The 22,137-nt window shown below is 44.5% G+C and overlaps 1 protein-coding gene across 1 annotated transcript; it reads right to left on the bottom strand.

Moving 5' to 3' along the window:
• Positions 1 to 20,178: 20,178 nt before the first annotated feature.
• Positions 20,179 to 21,114, bottom strand: LOC144278905 (olfactory receptor 51G2-like). Its single transcript, XM_077840278.1, has one exon. The coding sequence runs from the start codon at positions 21,112 to 21,114 to the stop codon at positions 20,179 to 20,181; it is 936 nt and encodes a 311-aa protein (XP_077696404.1).
• Between the last annotated feature and the right edge of the window lie 1,023 nt (positions 21,115 to 22,137).

Consider the following 22,137-nt stretch of genomic DNA (forward strand, 5'->3'; position numbering starts at 1 on the left):
CCACATTCCCTGTCACTAGGTTGCCTCCCTCATTCAGTAAGGGGCCCACACTTTCCTTGACTTTCTTCTTGTTGCTAACATACCTGAAGAAGCCCTTCTTGTTACTCTTAACATCTCTTGCTAGCTCCAACTCCAGGTGTGATTTGGCCTTCCAGATTTCACTCCTGCATGCCTGAGCAAATATTTTTGTACTCTTCCCTGGTCATTTGTCCAATCTTCCACTTCTTGTAAGCTTCTTTTTTGTGTTTAAGATCAGCAAGGATTTCACTGTTAAGCCAAGCTGGTCGCCTGCCATATTTACTATTCTTTCTACACATCGGGATGGTTTGTCCCTGTAAACTCAATAAGGATTCTTTAAAATACAGCTAGCTCTCCTGGACTCCTTTCCCCCTCATGTTATTCTCCCGGAGTATCTTGCCCATCAGTTCCCTGAGATTGTCAAAATCTGCTTTTCTGAAGTCCAGGGTCCATATTCTGCTGCTCTCCTTTCTTCCCTGTGTCAGGATCCCGAACTTGACCATCTCATGGTCACTGCCTCCCAGGTTCCCATCCACTTTTCCTTCCCCTACTAATTCTTCCTGGTTTGTGAGCAGCATGTCAAGAAGAGCTCTGCCCCTAGTTGGTTCCTCCAGCACTTGCACCAGGAAATTGTCCCCTACACTTTCCAAAAACTTCCTGGATTGTCTGTGCACCGCTGTATTGCTCTCCCAGCAGATATCAGGGTGATTGAAGTTTCCCATGAGAACCAGGGTCTGTGATCTAGTAACTTCCGTTAGTTACTGGAAGAAAGCCTTGTCCACCTCCTCCCCCTGGTCCAGTGGCCTATAGCAGACTCCCACCACATCATCACCCTTGTTGTTCAAACTTCTAAAGTTAATCCAGAGACACCTCAGGTTTTTCTACGGTTTCATACCGGAGCTCTTAGCAGTAATACTGCTCCCTTACATACAGTGCAACTCCCCCACCTTTTCTGCCCTGCCTGTCCTTCCTGAACAGTTTATATCCACCCATGACAGTCCTCCAGTCATGTGAGTTATCCCACGAAGTCTCTGTTGTTCCAATCACATCCTAATTCCTTGACTGTGCCAGGACTTCCATTTCTCCCTGCTTGTTTCCCAGGCTTCTTGCATTTGTGTATAGGCACTTCAGATAACTTGCTGTTTGCCCTGCTTTCTTAGTATGAGGCAGGAGCCCTCCCCTTTCCCGTTCTCCTGCTCATGCTTCCTCCCAGTATCCCATGTCCCCACTTACCTCAGGACTTTGGTCTCCTTCCCCTGTGACCTAGTTTAAAGCCCTCCTCACTAGGTTAGCCAGCCTGCTTCCAAAGATGTTCTTCCCTCTCTTCGTTAGGTGGAGCCCGTCTCTTCCTAGCACTCCTCCTTCTTGGAACGCCATTCCATGGTCAAAGAATCCAAAGCCTTTTCTCCGACACCACCTGCGTAGCCATTCGTTGACTTCCACGATTCGATGGTCTCTACCCAGGCCTTTTCCTTCTACGGGGAGTGTGGACGAAAACACCACTTGCACCTCAAACTCCTTTATACTTCTTCCCAGAGCCACGTAGTCTGCAGTGATCAGCTCAAGGTCATTCTTGGCAGTAAAATTGGTGCCCGCATGGAGAAGCAGGAAGGGGTAGCGATCCAAGGGCTTGATGAGTCTCAGCAATCTCTCCGCCACATCATGAATCCTAGCTCCTGGCAAGCAGCAGACTTCTCAGTTTTCCCAGTCAGGGCAGCAGATAGATAACTCAGTTCCGCTGAGGAGAGAGTCCCCGACCACCACCACCCACCTCCTCCTCTTGGGAGCGGTGGTCGTGGACACCACTTCCCTAGGACAGTGCATCTCATGTCTTCCAGCCAGCGGAGTCTCCTTCTGTTCCCTTCCCTCAGATGTATCATCTAGTCCACTCTCCGCATTAGTACCTGTGGAGAGAACATGAAAATGGTTACTTACCTGTATCTGCGCTGCTGGTACATGGACGCTCCCCTTTCTTCTTCTGGAGGTCACATGCTGCCAAATTTCTTCACCGTCCTCCTGTCCCCCCTGCGCAGCCTGCTCTGAATCTTCAGAACATTGTGCCCATAGAAGCATATCCTGCCATCTGTCCAGGAAATCTTCAGTTTCTCTTATGCAACACCGGGTCGATACTTGTTTCTCCACCTTGAACCTTCTCTTCTAATATGGAGACCAGCTTGCACTTTGTACAGACAAAGTCACTTCTGTCCTGTGGAAGGAAGACAAACATGGTACATCCAGTGCAGGTCACAACAGCTGAATGCTCCCCATCCATATTACCTTCCTTCTCCGAGCTTCCTCAGGAGTTGTAGAAACTACTCAGAGAAGCCGGCAAGATGTAAACCTTAGTGGGCTTTCCTCCCAGGCAAAATCCATCTTTTAGCCTCTCTGCTGTTCGCCACTCAGATGGGAAGGATGGGTTCGCATCAGATGGGAAGGCTGGTTAGAGTAGCTGATGGGCACAATACCCCAGCTGCAGGCTGATTGAAATATTTTGACATTTCCATGCTCCGAGTGCAGCCATAGACTCTGTTAGTGAAACCTTCATTTATGTTATGAGGAAGAGGCAGGTGAAAAGCCTCTGATTTCTCTTGGGGATCCAGGCAGTTGCAGCTGGGCAGCATCACTGATCAAAATTGTATGTGACTGTATGCCGGGGGAGGGGCGGGGAAGCACTCTGTTTTCCAGCCCAGCTCTGGCTCAAACCATGAGACTCTATCCCTCCTGCTACAGGACCACACTCCTAGTTTGCAGTAATAGCCTCCCAATCAACCTCCCACACTGAGCAGCCCCTTGGGGTGACCATATTTCCCAAAGAGAAAACAGGAGACATCCCAATTCCCACCCAAGGCCCCCGGACCCCATGCAAGGCTGTTGCCCATCCCTGGAATGCTGTAGGGGCCCCCTCAGGTTTCAGGAGGCTGTACTCTCCCCTGTGGCAGGAATGCTGCATCCCCACCCCAGCTGTGCCTCACCCCCTGAACATTTCTCTGCTCCCTACTTCCCCACTTTTTTGACAGAAGTGGGCATTTGTCCTGTTTTCTGTTGACACCTGATCAAGTCTGCAAGAGCAAATGGGAGAAAGCCTCCTTTTGAAAAAAACAAATTGGGTCGGCTGGGACAGGGCTTAAAAAAGGGACTGTCCCAGCAAAAACGAGATGTGTGGTCATCCTACCATGGAATCTTCTAGGGTGGCTACACCAGCCATATAACAGAAGGACCCCCTGGGAAAAAAAAACTTGCTTGAAGTCCATCCATAAGAGGAATAATTCAAGAACATAAGTAAGGCCATATTTGGTCAGACCAAAGGTCCATCTAGCCCAGTGCCCTGTCTTCTGACCGTGGCCACTTCAGATACTTCAGAGGGAAAGAACAGAAGGGGGCAATTATCAAGTGGTCCATCCTCCCTCATCTATTCCCATCTTCTGACAGTCAAAGGTTTACAGACACCCAGAGTAGGGGGTTGCATCCCCGACCACCTTGGCTTATAGGCACCTATGAGCCTCTCTTCCATGAACTTACCTATTTCTTTTTTGGACCCAGTTATACTTTTGGCCTTCACAACATCCACTGGCAATGAGTTCCACAGGCTGACTGTGCATTGTGTAAAGAAATACTTCCTTTGGGCTGTTTTAAACCTGATGCATATTAACTTCATGGATGACCCCTGGTTGTTGTGTTATGTGAAGGGGTAAATAACACTTCCTGATTCCCTTTCTCGACACCACTCATGATTTTATAAACCTCTGTTAATCTCTCATCATATGGAAGCTGTTCCCATACCCCTAAATGTTTTTGTCACCCTTCTTTGTATTTTTCCAACGCTAATATATCTTTCTTGAGATGGGGCAACCATAACTGCCAAACTATTCAAGGTGTGGGCATACCATGGATTTATATTGAGACATACATTTCTGTCTCATTATCTATCCCTTTCCGATTGGTTTCCAAAATGGGTGGTGGGTGGAGCCCCCTTTAAGGGAGGCTACCCCCCGGCCCTACTTTTTCTGCCTGAGAACCCCCATTCAGAGTAGTGACCCTCCACCTCCTCCCAGAGAAGCCCAGAGCCTCCACAGCCCCGATGGCTGGAACTCTGAGACCCACCCATTCCCCTGTAGTTGGAGGAGCCCCAGGCTGGCTGGAGTCTCCCCAGCCATGCTGTGTCTCCTCTCCTGAGACTCCAAGGCACCCCGGGGAAAAGCTTGTCTCTTCTCAAAGAACCTGAGCTTTTTATATTGGCCATGCAGGTTCCAGGGCAGGTGAAGAGCGGTTGTGACGCTGCCCCCCCCACCCCCATATTCATCATAGTGGTAGCATTATAATATGATTATAATATTATAATATCATTATAATATGATTATGACATAGTTATACTAGATCTTGTACAAAAAACATCTCGTGAGGTGTCTATGAAAAAGTTGTGATTTCCAGAATATGATGATCCTAGTTGTGTGCATGTATCTTTTTTAAATCTGAAGTTATGAATATTAACTATGTACCTGTATTTCAAATGTAGAGGGTCTCCTCCTCATGTTCAGGCATGAGCCATGCACATGCCGGGCATGCAAGGCCATGCACTTTCTTAATAGAAAGGGGCATGACCCAAACCCAGCTCCAGATGCCTGCTGCTAACTCTGTATTGCAACAAAACAACCCTCTCCCCCTGACCCTGCTACCCCCAGACTTGGTGACATTGTTAATTTGGATGCAGGGTGTGAGGTCTATCTCCAGCTTTAGAGAGACTCTCAGTGCTCATGGAACAGATGAGGGTCAGGATCAGACCAAGAAGTAGCCCAACAGGGCTCTGTTCGGCTAGTCAATGCTCTCCAGATCCTTTGCTCTTTGAAAGCATGTCCTGATTCCCCCTCTTACTGCCGAGCTGCAGAAGGGGCACAGAACTCCTGCGTCAAAGGGGTTGTGCTAATGACAGGCCTCAACACCAAGGGGTTTTGGAAAGAATTCAGGTTCTCCACGTAGTGCCCCAAATCATCCTTATGAGGCAATCAGAGCTGAAATCTCTCTAAGGCACTTAGGTCTGGCTACAATTATTGTAGCGTCCAAGATCCTCGCAATCTATAACATGTTTATTAGTAGAACACCCCGTGCGGTAGGTCAGCGCTATTAACACCACTGGGCAAAGACAACAAGAAGATGCTGACCCATCTTAAGGAGAAGGGCAGGAATAACAGCATGATGGATAGAGATGTTTTGATAAAACCAACATGTACAAGGTAAAGGGCGGCCCTTGCATACATCAATGGGTGGCACCCTAACACATTAGAAGATGGCATCCTGTTACTTCAGGGGTGATACATAACTTGTTTGTTTCTGTGTATAAAGATGTATCTCAAAGGCAATGTCTTTGTCTGGCTGAGGGGAGAATAGAAAGTCCCGCCATTCACTGAGCCAGGCAATTGTCACGGGCATACATGTGTTAGTGTACCTGTAATCACTGAGCTGGGGCATTAGCATTGTGCCTTGTTGGCAATAAACCGGACCAAGTGCCTTCACTGAAAACCGACTCTGTGGATTTATTGGGTGGTTTGCTCAAGGTCTTCTGTGCCAGCTGGCTGTGCAGAGCTGTGACAGCACGCAGGGAGAAAACACATGCATAGCGGAACATCTGTCAACTCAGCACTGGCGATCCCTGACTGCTGATCTGGTAAGTAAGCTAGCTGCCCTCTGTAGGAATCATGATCTAACGTGGCAGAAAACTGTGTGTTAGGGAATCCCCTTAACCCCTCCCTACAATTACCCAGAGAGTTTAATAAAGGATAGATGTACTGGGTTGCTAGCAAAGAGGTCCATATGAATTTTAAAAATATAGTAGGGAAGAAACATGTAATGAAATCTGTAAGGCTAGGGCAAAGACTGTATCCTTGAAACATAGAATATTGCAAACTATAACCATGGCTGTTAAATGGTTAAGACAACATGTTGCAAAATTGGCGGGGCAAGTAACACAAACCAAAAAAAAGGAGTTAAAAGAAGCAGGAGAATGCACTAAGCCCTGGAATTCTCCTGCTCCACTTGCAGGGCGGTAAGCAGTACAGAGACAGCAAGCCCTGGAACAGAATAAAACACTGGAAAGAGCTGTAAGGAACCTACAAGAAATAGGTGTACCATCCCCTGTTATAAGTATTTGTGGTCAACCGCAGGCTTCAGGTAGCTCCTCTGTTCCTGAGGAGTGGGGACAGAAATGGAAAAGTGTGTTCCTAGCAAAATTAAAAGATGAAACAACAAACAAACAAAGAGAAAACAAGGTAAACATTTTGCTTTAAATAAATCCAGTAAATTAATAATTTTAACCGTTCAGGAATGTAGCAGCTAGAATTACTCCTAACTTTCTTAAAGATATGAGGGCCAAGCAACAGAAGAGCATACTCTGCTTCTAATCCTAACCACTAGCTAATATTTGAAACACGGGCTTTCCTTATTTCCATATAGCTGAGTTTTAAAATAAAGGTTAATATAAACCAATAAAAATGCCTTAAGTTACTAAATTAATATAACAAATTTGGCAAATAATATAAATTTTATCAATTTTATTAAAGTATTTAAATAACAATAACTTGCTTAGTTGAATATTTAACCCTTTTGTTTACATGTCTGTTATTTTAAATGCATTGCTTTGATAACTAAATTCTTAATGCCTTATTTTATATAGTTATAAAGAGAATTCTTGTGCCATTTGTTTTTAATTGTAAATTGTTCTGTATGTCAAGTATGTTGTCCTGTGTTGCATTTTGTGTGCCACGTAACTACGATTCATTATTTTTTTTTAGTGGTAACCCTTTTTAATGGCACCACACTATTTTAATATCATGGTTGGGGTATAATCGTCATAATATTATTAATACCACTGTTTGCAAAGTTCAAAAAGGTCACAGTTATAAATATGTGTACATGTATTTCTGCCTCAACAAATGATAAATTACAAACAATGAGAATTCCATTTTATTAATCACAGTTTTTATTTATTTTTTTTATATTCAAAGAAAAAATATAAAGGGAAACCTCAACATTAAGGTAAAGGTAATAATAACAAAATGTCAATCTCGTGTTTGGGTTTCTTCTTAAAAATAACAATTTGTGCATAAAGCTAACCAAACTATTTCAACAGGTTTCCACCTTTGGCTCCCAGAGACTACCAAGTGTCATGAAAATTGAAAATCCTCAAAGTGTTTGCATAAACCTGTATTTAAAATGTATTTTAGTTCAATTTTTTATTTTCTTTTAATGTTATGTTAAAGTAGTAGTTGCTAAAGTTTGTGCTTCTGAATGGTTAAAAGTGGAATTGGTGTCACAAGCAAATTAATGCTAAAAAGGCTGGTAAAAATTATGTGACTAACTCTTTTGCTAAAACAGAGTGCTCAACAGGGGAAAACAATTCATCTATTTTAGCATATTTAGTATCAAGTATTAGTAATGCACGTCAATTGAAAATGAATGTCTACACAACAATTGCTAAAGTATAGGTTGTGTCATAAAAGACTTGGTCCCTAGTACATTGTAAACAGTTCTGCAGTTTCCACGGTATACATCTGATGAAGTGAGCTGTAGCTCACGAAAGCTCATGCTCAAATAAATTGGTTAGTCTCTAAGGTGCCACAAGGACTCCTTTTCTTTTTGCGAATACAGACTAACACGGCTGTTACTCTGAAACCTGTCATTGTAAACACAGTAAGTTAATCGGTGTATTAAGTTTGGGTTACTGAAAACAAGAGAAATATAAAGAAGGAAAAACTTTATTATGTTAACTAATTTAAACTGCTTAAGCTTGCATCCTATAGAACAAAGACACCAAAAGATATCAGTATACAGTGAAGGAACCCCCAAGAATCAAGAAAAGGAAAATTAAGTGCTTTATAATTAAGAGACAATTAATTATATAATTAAAAATATAATTAAGGTCAAATACACTTCAACCTACCATATATGGACAATTAAGTTAGCAATCAGCTAAAAAATCACTGTCAGTTAATTTAAACTTGTCTACTATGTAAAAACAGCGGTATTATCCCTGCATTGTATTATTGCTGTACATCATTTACAATGTGCGTAACATTGCTAAACTCTTTAACCAATAACCAGGTTAAAAATCAACAAATGAATGGCAGCAAACAACATGAAGGGAAGGAAAAAACAAAGTGGTAAAAAAATATATATGTTACACAGTAATTACAAATTGGGTGAACCAATTCCCTGTTAGTACCAGTCATAATTTGGATTAATGACACTGCACCCTAACTGAGGGGCATGTTATTGAGGCCTTATAGGAGAGGCCTGGTATGAGGCCTGAGGTCTGGGCTAATGTAGTCAAAACTTTGCAGCCAAAAAGCAAAGTGAAGTTGTGAGCAAGAGGCAGGCCCGGCTCACAGAATCTTGGAAGAAGAGGGCTGATATTTCAGAAACACACATTCCTAAGTAGTGATAGGCACAAGAATATGTACGCAAACACATTCCAGAAGGAGGTACTAGAACACCCAGATTCCAAACACATTCCCCTAAGACAACAGGAATACGCTGACTCTTCTTAAGGATAAGATCAGGATAACAGCATGATAGATCAAGATGTTTTGATTGAACCAATATGTACAAGATAATGGGCAGCCCCTCTTTACGTCAGTGAGTGGCACCATGATACGTCAGGAGTAATACATAACTTGTTTGTATCTGTGTACACAGATGCAACTACCTGAAGGGGGGTTCCTAAGAGGATGGAGCTTGGCTGTTCCCAGATAACAGAACAAGAAGCAATGGTCTCTAGTTGCAGTGGAGGAGGTCTAGGTTGGGCATTAGGAAACACTATTTCACTAGGAGGGAGGTGAAGCACTGGCATGGGTTACCTAGGGAGGTGGTGGAATCTCCATCCTTAGAGGTATTTAAGCAGGAAATTGGACTAGATGACCTCCTGAGGTCTCTCCCAACCCTAATATTGGCCAAACCAGACAGTGTTTCTGTAAAAGAATAAATGAACACAAATCAGACGTCAAGAATTATAAACCAGCTGGAGAACACTTCAATCTCTCTGGTCACTCGATTACAGACCTAAAAGTCGCAATTCTTCAACAAAAAAACTTCAAAAATAGACTCCAACAAGAGACTGCTGAATTGGAATTAATTTGCAGACTGGACACCATTAACTTAGGCTTGAATAAAGACTGGGAGTGGATGTGTCATTACACAAAGTAAAACTATTTCCCCATGTTTATCTCCCCCTGCCCCCATTGTTCCTCACACCTTCTTATCAACTGCTGGAAATAGCCCACCTTGATTATCAATACAAAAGGTTTTTTTTTTCTCTCCTGCTGGTAATAGCTCACCTTACCTGATCACTCTCCTTACAGTGTGTATGGTAGCACCCATTGTTTCATGTTCTCTATGTATATATATATATATCTCCCCATTGTATTTTCCACTGAATGCATCCGATGAAGTGAGCTGTAGGTCACGAAAGCTTATGCTCAAATAAATTTGTTAGTCTCTAAGGTGCCACAAGTACTTCTTTTCTTTTTATTATTCCATGTATCTCAGAGGCAATATATTTGTCTGGCTGAGGAGAGAATGGAAAGTCCTGCCATTCACTGAGCTGTAATGAAAGTGTATGTTAAACCAGGTTCTTGGTGTGTTTGCTTTATAGCTATGTTGGGTTAACTATTGGTATGTTTATGTTATGGGTCTATTAGGTTAAACCAGTATAGCTCTTCTTAGTTTAATATCAGGCAGCTTGAAAACAAGCAGGAAGGGAAGCAATAGCTCAGGAAAAGCCATCGCTCAGTCAGCACTTCAGGGAGGTCGAGAGACAACACCGGAGCTACAAGCTGGAAAGATCCTATTTCCGGGCTCCAGCCACATTACACAGCTTGTTTTGCCAGTTCTGGGAGTCTGTCAAGAGGTGGGGCAGCAGTTGCTGAGAAACTCTTTGGACTGACAGGCGCAGACACCTTTGGGGAAGTCTGAAGGCCCTCGACCTGCTTGGGTCCCCATCAGAGTGGGAGGGATTGGGGTCAGAGATGTATACAGATGGTTGTTTTAAAACCCTCTTATTCTCCCACTTTACACTTTATTTCTACTGCTCAGATGAAACAGTATTTTGGTTCGGGAAGTCTGGCTGGTCACTTGTCTCACAGCTCCCAAAGGGAAGAACCACAGGTGCCGAACCCACTCGGACCTGCTGGGCAAGCCCAGTCCCCCGCATAGTGTGTTGTAGCCCAGGGCCCAGCCTGAGGGTGGGAGGATAGTAGGATTCCACCTCATGAGAAGGAAGGTTACGAGGCCTGACATCTGGCATTTGGAGACCAGAGAAGGGGCAGAGATGCAGGAAGTCCTGTAACTCTGAGGTGTATCTACAAGGCAGAAGTGCTGGAGCCCTCAGCCAGTCAGGAATCAGAAATATGCCCTATCAGACCTGTTACCACAGAGCAACGCAGCTATGAATTCCTGCCTTCACAATCGAGCCAGAAAATAAAACCTTTGAAAATGCATTTACTGATTAAATTTCCAGGCGCAAATGAAGCTGAGGGGATTTGGGAACTAGTCACTGGTATTCTGCAGGCTCTCCTCTGGTTCAGCCCCTGTCAGGATTGGGCCCAGAGCACATGGCACCTCAAGCAATGGGAGCCCTTGAGATATCCTATCTAGGGGCATCAGGGTTTTAACACTCTGAGCATGTTTTGAATGTCAGATTTCTGTGTAGCCTGAACAACCCACCCTGGTGCATGGGCAGATGTAGGGGAGGGTTTCCAAAGCCTGCTCTCCCGCACTGTCCATGAGTCACTCTGACAGCCCAGCTGAGTCCTCTGCCACGGGACAGAACATCTGCAAATGGAAACAGCTCGTAGCCTTTCCCCTTCACTTCATACCCAATTCCTGATAGAAGGGGAGCCAGTGACATCAGAGGTCTTTGCACTAAATGACAAGGAGTCATCGGAGCGGTTGCATGGGCAGCAGGCAGTATCTGTTCAGACAGGGAGGCAACTCTCTTTATGAAGCGTGCTTGCACATTCCCTTGGGGGCGACTTGGCCATCAGGGATACTTGTTGATGCTGTCCAAATAGACTGAAGCACCAGTCCTGCTGCAGGCTCGACTCCTGGAATCTGGGGTTGTCATCACTGCTCATACGTTTTCGATTAGTCACATGGCTACCTCAAGCGTGGCCAACGGATAATGATGATGATGTTAGAGCTATGATCTTGTTGAAATAAAATAAAATTGAACAATAATAATATTGGACCAGATTTCTCCCCGTCAGCCCCCTTTCCATCATTACAGACCCAGGAAACAGGCCAGGGAAGGGAGCTTCCACATGTCTCTCTGCATGGAAATTTCCCTCAGATCATTCCAGGAGTGGGAGTCCCTTCCCTTATCCCTGAGGAATGAAAAGGGGGACCCACATTCCAGGGATCTCCACAATGAGGTACAGATCTCAGTGATCCATTGGTAGCTAGGCCCACCCACCCAAAATCTTTATGACTCCACACCTGCTCTAGGACCCTCTCCGCCTCCCTGCCAGCACAGGCTCATCAGAGATGTGCTACCAGGGCCTGTCAGAGTATCCACTGCCCACAGGATCTGCTGAAATGGGGTTGTACAGGGTGGAGGTGGCTGCACACTGATGGGAAGGCTGGTTAGAGAAGCTGATGGGCACAATACCCCAGCCCTAGACTGGTGCAGAGGTTTCAACACTTCCATTCTCAAAGTGCAGCATAGACACCATCAGTGCCACCTTCATTTACGTTATGAGGATGAGACAGATGAAAAGCCTCCAACTTCTCTTGGGAATCCAGGCAGCTGCAGGTAGGCAGCACCATGGCAGTTTAACTATCAGAGAAAAATTATCCATTTTCAATGCCAACTCACCCAAAAATTTGTATGAAAAAGAGACATTTTAGTCTGGGTCAAACTTTTTCATGGGGGAAAAAACTCTTTGTTTTCCAGCCGAGCTCTAGCTCAGACCATGAACCTCTGTCCCTCGTGCTACAGGACCACACCCCGAGGGAGTAGCAGTACCCCCCCATCAGCCTCTCACACTGAGCAGGCCCCGGATGTCTGCTAGGGTGGCTATGACAGCTCTATAGCAGAGGGAACCCCTGGAAATGGCCTATCTGAAGGAGCCCCTCCATCAGTGGAACAATTTATGATGATAAGAGCAGGCTTATTGGGTCAGACCAATGGTCCATCTAACCCAGTGCCATGTGTTCTGACAGGTACTCGTGCAGATACTTCAGAAGGAATGAACAGAACAGGGCAATGATCGAGTGATCCATCCCCTGTCATCTACTTCCAGCTTCGGACAGTCAGAGGTTTAGAGATACCCAGAGAATCACCATTGTGGAGAGTGGGTACCCCATGTTGAAAACAGGAGGTGCTACTACCCCTGAAATGGATCTTTACTGGAGGTGTCCAGTGGGCCTGCTTGGTGATAAGCATTTAGCACAGATGGGGTGTTGTTCCCAACTAGAAGAGTGGGACAATTAAGAACAAAAGAACGGCCATAGTAAGTCAGACCAATGTTCCATATAAACCAGTATCCTGTCTCCTGTTTTTATTGTGACAATGCCGATCATTCTTGGCCAGCGTCTATCTTTGTCGAGTGCCTGTCAGCATTCAGAATAGCAACTTTTTCCAGTTGCATCCCAGATAATGATCCACTCAAGACAATGATTCATAGATACACAGAATTTAAGGCTAGAAGAGACCATTAGATCATCTAGTCTGACCTCCAGAATTTCACCCAGTTACCCCGATATTGAGCCCAATGACTTGGGTTTGACTAATTAATAACTTCTGTTCCTCTGAAGTGTATCTTCCAGTAAGTCATCCAGTGTGGGATTGGAGGTCTCAGGAAAATCCATCACCTCTGTTGGGAGTTTTTTTGACTGGTTAAGCCCCCTCACTCTAAAAAAATGTGTGCCTCATTTCCAAATTTAATTAGTCTGCTTCAGTTTCCAGCCATTGGTTCTTGTTATACCTTTCCCTGATAGATTAAAGAGCCCATTATTACCCAGTATTTTGTCCCCGTGAAAGTGCTTGTACCTCTCAATCTTCTCTAATTCTTCTTACTACAGCCCAATTTGTACAGCCAAGGGGAGGTTGTAAATGATAGAGAAGGAGAATGACCTGGGTGTATTAAGAATGAGGAGTACTTGTGGCACCTTAGAGACTAACAAATTTATTTGGACATAAGCTTTCGTGAGCTAAAGCCCACTATATCAGATGCATAGAGTGGAACATACAGAAGGATTATATATATATATATATACATATACATATACATATACACAGAGAGAGAGAGAGAGAACATGAAAAGATGGGGGTTGCCATACTAACTCTAAGAGACAAATCAATTAAGGTGAGCTATTATCAGCAGGACGGAAAATAAACTTTTGTAGTGATAATCAAGATGTCCCATTACAAACAGTTGACAAGAAGGTGTGAGTAACAGTAGGGGAAAACAGATTTAAGTTTGTGTAATGACCCATCCACTCCCAGTCTTTATTCAAGCCTAATTTAATGGTATCCAGTTTGCAAATTAATTCCAATTCAGCAGTTTCTTGTTGGAGTCTGTTTTTGAAGGTTTTTTGTTGAAGAATTGACACTTTTAAGTCTGTTACTGAGTGACCAGAAAGATTGAAGTGTTCTCCTACTGCCTTTTTAATGTTATGATTCCTGATGTCAGATTTGTGTCCATTTATTCTTTTGCATAGAGACTGTCCAGTTTGACCAATGTACATGGCAGAGGGGCATTGCTGGCACATGATGGCATATATCATATTGGTGGATGTACAGGTGAACGAGCCTCTGATAGTGTGGCTGATGTGATTAGGCCCTATGATGGTGTCCCCTGAATAGATATATGGACATAGTTGGCAACGGGCTTTTGCAAGGATAGTTTCCTGAGTTAGTGTTTTTGTTGTGTGGTTGCTGGTGAGTATTTGTTTCAGGTTGTGGGGCTGTCTATAAGGGAGGACTGGTCTGTCTCCCAAGATCTGTGAGAGTGAGGGATCATTCTTCAGGTTAGGTTGTAGATCTTTCATGATGCGCTGGAGAGGTTTTAGTTGGGGGCTGAAGGTGACAGCTAGTGGCAGGATGATTGTGAGCCACTGATGTGATGAGGCTGTGAACAAGGCAAATGAGATCCTAGAATGTGTCAGGCAAGATAGGGACATATTAATATCCTTATACCAGGAACTGGTGAGACCTCCTTTGGCAAACTGTGTAAAATTCTGATCACTCCTATTCCAGAAATAAGAATTCAGACTGGAACAGGTGAAGGGCTCCTAAGATGGTCTTGGCAAGGGAGGTTTTGTATTTTGAGGAGACTGAAGGAGCTAGGCTGGTTCAGACATAAAGCAGGCTGCACAGGGATTGGATTGCTCTATAAATACATGGGGGGGGGGTGAACACCAGGGTGGGAGATGAGCTCCTGAAGCTGAAGGAGAGTAGTGGCAAAAGAACAGATGGGGAGAAACTGGCCAGGAGTAAACTGAGGCTGGAAAGCAGAAGGAGGATTCTGACCATCCAAGGAGGGAGGTTCTGGAACAGTTTCCCAACAGGAGAAGTGGAGGGCAAACAACCCAGCCGGTTTTAAGATGGAACTTGACAGGTTTATGCACCGGATGAGATGCCAAGGTCACTTGCCATAGCAGGAGACTGGGCTGATGGACCCAGGAGGTCCTTGCAGGCCTATGTCCCTCTGGGACACAGTAGCCTTGTCATAAAAATAAAGGGAAGGGTAACCACCTGTCTGTATACAGTGCTATAAAATCCCTCCTGGCCAGAGGCAAAACCCTTTCACCTGTAAAGGGTTAAGAAGCTAGGATAACCTCGCTAGTACCTGACCAAAATGACCAATGAGGAGACAAGTTACTTTCAAATCTGGAATGGGGGGGGGGCAAAGGGTCTGTCTGTCTGTGTGGTGCTTTTGCCGGAAACAGATCAGGAACGCAGTCTGAGAACTTCTGTTAGTTAGTAAGTAACCTAGCTAGAAATGTGTTAGATTTCCTTTTGTTTAAAAGGCTGGTAAATAAGTTGTGCTGAACGGAATGTATATTCCTGTTTTTGTGTCTTTTTGTAACTTAAGGTTTTGCCTAGAGGGATTCTCTATGTTTTGATTCTGATTACCCTGTAAGGCATTTACCATCCTGATTTTACAGAGGTGATTCTTTTACCTTTCCTTTAATTAAAATTATTTTAAGATCCTGATTGATTTTTCATTGTTCTTAAGATCCAAGGGTTTGGGTCTGTGTTCACCTGTACAAATTGGTGAGGATATTATTATCAAGCCTTCCCCAGGAAACGGGGTGTAGGGTGGTAGTGGTATTTTGGGGGAAGATGTCTCCAAGTGGGCTCTTTCCCTGTTCTTTGTTTAACACGCTTGGTGGTGGCAGCATAGGGTTCAAGAACAAGGCAAAGTTTGGACCTTGGGGAAGTTTTTAACCTAAGCTGGTAAAATAAGCTTAGGGGGTTTTCATGCAGGTCCCCACATCTGTACCCTAGAGTTCAGAGTGGGGATGGAACCTTGACAAGCCTATTTTGAGAAACAACAGGAGTTCATGTGAAGTTGCTTTCCCATTATAACACCTGCTTTGTGTCCTTGCTGATGGATTAGTCCCCCAATACATTCAGGAGAAAGCATGGCTCAGTGTTATCATCTGGAAAAGGAATTGTTCTTGGGCTCCTGTTTCGTGATATCAGGAGAGTTTAATTCCCTGAGTTTCTGGTAATCTCAGCACGCTGAGCTCCCAGCTTCCTCTTCCCCAGCCAGTAGCCCCAGAGAGGAAGGATGGTTCTGTGGTTAAAGTGTTAGCCCGGAACTCAGAGGAACTGTCTTCAGTTTGAGACTCCTCCAAAGACTTCTTCTGTGACCTTGGGCTACTCACTTAGTCCTTCTGTGCCTCTTCACAATGGCTGAATGTAAATGTGTACATCTAGGAACAAGGGATGCAGGACATTCGTACCAAATGGGCAACACAATCCTGGGAAGCAGTGACTCTGAAATAGACTTGGGGATCATAGTGGATATTCAGTTGAACATGAGCTCCCAGAGAAAGTCCACAGCCACAAAATTTAGTATAATCTGGGACATACAAGCAGGGGAATCTCGATTCAGAACAGAGAGGTTATTTTACCTCTGTATTTGGCACTGGTGAGACCACAACTGGAATACTGTGTCCAGTTCTGGTGTCTACAGTTAAAGAAGGATGTAGATAAATTTCAGACGGTTCAGAAAAGAGCCATGAGAATGATCAAAGGATTAGAAAACCTGGTTTATACGGATAACATAAAGGAGCTCAATCTATTTAGTTTAATGAAGAGAAGGCTAAGAGATGACTTGATCAGAGTCTGAAAGTTACTGCATGAGGAACAAACATTTAGCAATGGGCTGTTCAATCAAGCAGAGAAAGTTATAACAGGAACCAATGTCTGGAAGCTGAAGCTAGACACATTCAGACTGGAACTAAGGTTTAATTTTTTAAACAATGAGGGTAAATAACCGTTGGACAATTTAACAAGTGCTGTGGTAGATTCTCCATCACTGACAATTGTTAAATCAAGACAGGGTGTTTTTCTAACAGCTCTGCTCTAGGACTGCATTGGGGGCAGTTCTCTGGGCTGTGCAAATCAGGGGGTCAGACTAGATGATCACAATGATGTCTTCTGTCTTGGGATCTGCCCAGTGGTGTTAATAGCATGGCCTTACCACACGGGGTGTTGTCTTGATAAATATGTTACTGATTGTGTTACACTCGGACCCTACAAAAATTGGGGCCAGAGCTAAGTGCCGTAGGGAGATTTCAGCTCTGTATGCCTCATGAGGATGATTTGGGGCACTGGGTGGAGAACCTGAACTCTTCCCAACAACCTTTGCTGATGAGATCTGTCATTAGCACAGCACCCTTTGATGTGCAAGTTCTGGGACCCTCGTGCAGCTCGGCAGTAAGGGGGGCTCAGAACATGCTTTCAGAGAGAGAAGGATCTGGAAAGAGTTGCCTGGCCAAACAGATCCCTGCTGGGCTGCCCCTCAGTCTGATCCTGACCCCCACCTGCTCCATGAGCACTGAGAGCCACTCTAGCACTGGAGATAGACCTCATACCCTGCATCTAAATTTTCATCATCACCAAGTTTGGGAACAGCTGGATCTGAGGGAGGGGTTTGTTTGTGTCCAATAGAGAGCTAGCAAGAGGCACTTGGAGCTTGGCTTGGGTCATGCTTGTGAGTGGGGTTGTAATGCCGCTCAGGTGCTCTCAGAGGTGGGGTGTAATTTTCCCAGGTTATTGGGTGGGGGTTGAGCTGCTTGTGTACTTCATTGTATTGTTGAAAAGAAACCCCTAGAAACTGAACCCAGCCCTGGTTGCTGCCAGCTCCACCTGGCCAAAGCATGACACCTGTTAAACTTCATTTTTAAACCAGCTGGGTTGTTTTTTTTCTTCCTCTGGGGAGGCTGTTCAAGAACCTCCCTCCTCATATGGTCAGAAACCTCCTTCTCCTTTCCAGCCTCAGTTTCTCCCCATTTATTCTTGTGCCACTCTGTCCTTTAGCTTCAGAAGCTCATCACCCTCCCTAGTGTTAACTCCCTCCCCCTGCCCCTAGTGTATTTATAGAGCAATCTGATTCCAGCACAGCATCCACTGTGTTAGGCTAAACCAGCCAAGCTCTTCTAGTCTCATCATAAGACAGGCTGTGCATTGCCCTGACAATCCTGGAAGCCCTTCTCAGCTCCTTTTCCAGTCTGAATTCTTCTTTATGAAATATATATGACCAAAATTTTACACAGTTTTCCAGAGGAGGTCTCACTAGTGCCTACTATAAGGATATTAATACTTTCCCATCTCACCTGACAGATTCTCAGATCTCATTTGCTTTGTTCACAGGCATATCACATTGGTGCCTCAGTCTTTCTAGGATCAACTAATACACCCAGGTCTTTCTCCTCCTCAATCCTTTTCAACTTACAGTTGGTGTATAAACTGGCGTGTATGAGTAGAAGTAGGGATGACTGAGAACTGACTCAATGAATCATAGAATCATAGAATATCAGGGTTGGAAGAGACCTCAGGAGGTCATCTAGTCCAATGCCCTGCTCGAAGCAGGACCAATCCCCAATTAAATCATCCCAGCCAGCGCTTTGTCAAGCCTGACCTTAAAAACTTCTAAGGAAGGAGATTCTACTACTTCCCTAGGTAACGCATTCCAGTGTTTCACCACCCTCCTAGCGAAAAAGTTTTTCCTAATATCCAACCTAAACCTCCCCCACTGCAACTTGAGACCATTACTCCTTGTCCTGTCATCTTCTACCACTGAGAATAGTCTAGAACCATCCTCTTTGGAACCACCTCTCAGGTAATTGAAAGCAGCTATCAAATCCTCCCTCATTCTTCTCTTCTGCAGACTAAACATCCCCAGTTCCCTCAGCCTCTCCTCATAAGTCATGTGTTCCAGACCCCTAATCATTTTTGTTGCCCTTTGCTGGACTCTCTCCAATTTTTCCACATCCTTCTTGTAGTGTGGGGCCCAAAACTGGACACAGTACTCCAGATGAGGCCTCACCAATGTCGAATAGAGGGGAATGATCACGTCCCTCAATCTGCTGGCTATGCCCCTACGTATATATCCCAAAATGCCATTGGCCTTCTTGGCAACAAGGGCACACTGTTGACTCATATCCAGTTTCTCGTCCACTGTCACCCCTAGGTCCTTTTCCGCAGAACTGCTGCCTAGAAATTCAGTCCCTAGTCTGTAGTGGTGCATTGGATTCTTCCGTCCTAAGTGCAGGACCCTGCACTTATCCTTTTTGAACCTCATCAGATTTCTTTTGGCCCAATCCTCCAATTTGTCTAGGTCCCTCTGTATCCTAACCCTACCTGCCACCGTATCCTAGTTTAGTATCCACTCCTCCTAGTTTAGTATCATCCGCAAATTTGCTGAGAGTGCAATCCACACCATCCTCCAGATCATTTATGAAGATATTGAACAAAACCGGCCCCAGGACCGACCCCTGGGGCACTCCACTTGATACCGGCTGCCAACTAGACATGGAGCCATTGATCACTACCCGTTGAGCCCAACAATCTAGCCAACTTTCTACCCACCTTATAGTGCATTCATCCAGCCCATACTTCTTTAACTTGCTGACAAGAATACTGTGGGAGACCGTACCAAAAGCTTTGCTAAAGTCAAGAAACAATACATCCACTGCTTTCCCTTCATCCACAGAACCAGCAATCTCATCATAGAAGGCGATTAGATTAGTCAGGCATGACTTTCCCTTGATGAATCCATGCTGACTGCTCCTGATCACTTTCCTCTCGTGTAAGTGCCTCAGGATTGATTCCTTGAGTACCTGCTCCATGAATTTTCCGGGGACTGAGGTGAGGCTGACTGGCCTGTAGTTCCCAGGATCCTCCTTCTTCCCTTGACTCTATACACTTTCAGAGAAACAAAATACCAGCTACTAATGGGCTCTTCCATCTATAAGGGAAAGGTATAAGAAAGAAAAATGGCAGGAAACTGAAACCAGAAAAAATAAATTTGGAAACGAGGCACACCTTTTTAACAGCAAGAGTGCTTAACCAGTGCAAAAAACTCCCAACGGAGGTGAAAACGAGGAGTCTTTGTGGCACCTTAGAGACTAAGACATTTATTTGGGCTTAAGCTTTCATGGGTTAAAACCCATTTCATCAGATGCATGGAGTGAAAAATACAGTAAGCAGAATATATATTCTAGCACATGAAAAGATGGGAGTTGCCTTACCAAGTGGGGGGGTCAGTGCTAATAAGCCAATTCATTTAAGATGAAAATGTTTTCTCAACAGTTGACAAGAAGGGATGAATACCAAGGGTGGTGGATCTCTTGATACCTCCAAATCAAGGCTGGATGCCTTCCTGGAAAATATGATTTAGATGAACAAAAATTATGCATTAGTCAAACAGAAGTCATTGGGCTCAGTACGGGGGTAAATTGGTCTCCTTCCCCCACTGCACTGTCCTCCCTCACCAGCTGTCTCAGCCCACTGCTCCAGGCCTTAGACCCCATCCGAACTTTTCTCTAAAGAGTGGAGATCAGTAGCTCATGTCATATTGGATGTAAGGGTCCACCATGGAATAGGTGGCCATGGCCCATATCATGAGCACTGGAGCTGGGTGATGAACTGGCCATTTACTTGACGAACACCCTGATTATTCTTGCACGAAGGTGTTTGCTTTTCACACTGTACACAATTGGGTTCAGCAAGGGAGGGAGCAGCAGGGATATGTAGCCCAGGAGAATCTGAAGCAAGGGAGAACAGCTATTCTCAAATCTGTGTATCACAGACAAAAAGATGTCTGGTGTATAGAAGATAAGGACAGCGCAGAAGTGGGAGATGCAGGTGTTCAGGGCCCTGAGGCACTCAGAGTTGGATGTGATACTCAGCACTGTTTTGAGGATCATTATATAAGAGAGGAAGATGAGCAGTGAGTCCAGACCCATTGTTAAGAGTTTAGTAAACAAGCCATAGATATTGTTGACTGTGATGTCCGAACAAGCCATCTTCATTACCTCCTGGTGCATGCAGTAAGAATGGGAGAGGACATTGTCTCGACAGTATTGGAACTGTTTCAGGAGAATGGTGAGTGGGAGCATTACTGCCACTCCTCTTAGAACACACACCAGTCCCATCGTGGCTATTCTCGGCAGGGTTAAAATGGAGTTATATCTCAGCGGGTCACAGATCGCGATGAAGCGGTCAAGGGCCATCAGCAAGAGCACTGAGGATTCAATGCATTGAAACAAGTGGATAAAGAACAACTGGGCAAAACAGGAGTCGAAGCTGATCTCCCTAGAGTTAAACAAGTATATGCCAAGTATCGTCGGCATCGTGGCTATCGATATGCCAAGGTCTGTGGTGGCCAACATGGAAAGGAAGATGTACATGGGCTCATAAAGGCTTGGATTTGTTTTTATAATGAACAGAATGACTGAATTTCCTACTATGGAAATAACATACATTAAGCAGAAGGGGAGAGAGATCCAGAGATGCCTGTCTTCCTGACCAGATATTCCGGTGAAAAGGAACACTGCAGATTTGAATTTGGTGTCATTGACAGCTGACATTATTTACTGCGCAGATCCAAGGAGTTTTGAACTTTCCTTCCTGAAAGGAAAAAGAACAGGAGACTAGATGATATTTAACGAGACATCTTTCTGTTCTCAGTGCAGGTCTAAAGACGCCCAGGAGCACAAGAATAATCAGCAAAAACAGGCTTGGATTTACACCACGAATAGCAAGATAGGCATTCCCAGACTGGATCAGACCTGTAGTCCATCTAGCCAAGTATCCAGTGGCCAGTTCCACATAACCTGCTCCCAAAGTTTCCCCCATCACCCACTACTTAGAGATATTTTGTGGTGCAAATCAGGAACGTTTACAGCCATTCCAAGAGTTTTTGAAACAATCCTCACTATGCTAATTGGAATTTCTGGTTACCCATATAATCGTGCAGTCCCACTTTGAATCCTACTAAGCTCTTGGCCCCATTGATATATTGTGGCTGGGAATTTGGCAGCTTACCTGAGCCCTGCGTAATTTTACAATTGTGACCTTCACACAGACATGCTTTCTTGTCCTCCACTTCTGCGTGTGGCCCATTGTATCATGATATATATACAAACACATGGCAAGTGCATGGTGAAAACTGTCATTATACTTATCTGTGCTGCACTGATGATATTTATAAATGTGTTTTATTACCTCATTTTATATATACATATTTTTTTCTCCACCCCTGAGAGTCTAAATTATGCCACTGCCTCTTTGCAGCACATGGGATAAATTCTCAGGGCTACATTATGAATTCACAAACATTGACTTCAGCTGTGTCACTCCAGATTTACATGTGTCAATTCGATCAGAACTTGGCTCTATTCACTTTCCCTAAAAAATACTCCCAGTGATACGTTCTGACCCCCAAGAATCACTCCACGAGAAGCTGAAGTGATTTGCCTGGTCAATGTTGACTGAATCCATAGAGTTTGATTATCCTACAGGTTTCCCTTCATCCCCACAGGAACTGCACCCTCTCCCCATGCAAGGGTCTGTAGCTATATGGCAAGTTACAAGCTGACATTTCATCTGGG

Source organism: Eretmochelys imbricata, chromosome 1 (assembly GCF_965152235.1).
Source record: "Eretmochelys imbricata isolate rEreImb1 chromosome 1, rEreImb1.hap1, whole genome shotgun sequence".
NCBI classification, from domain to species: Eukaryota; Metazoa; Chordata; order Testudines; family Cheloniidae; genus Eretmochelys; species Eretmochelys imbricata.

What these genes read in the sequence shown, in the direction of transcription:
- LOC144278905 (XM_077840278.1), bottom strand. Translation starts at nt 21,114, where the DNA reads ATGTCAGCTGTCAATGACACCAAATTCAAATCTGCAGTGTTCCTTTTC.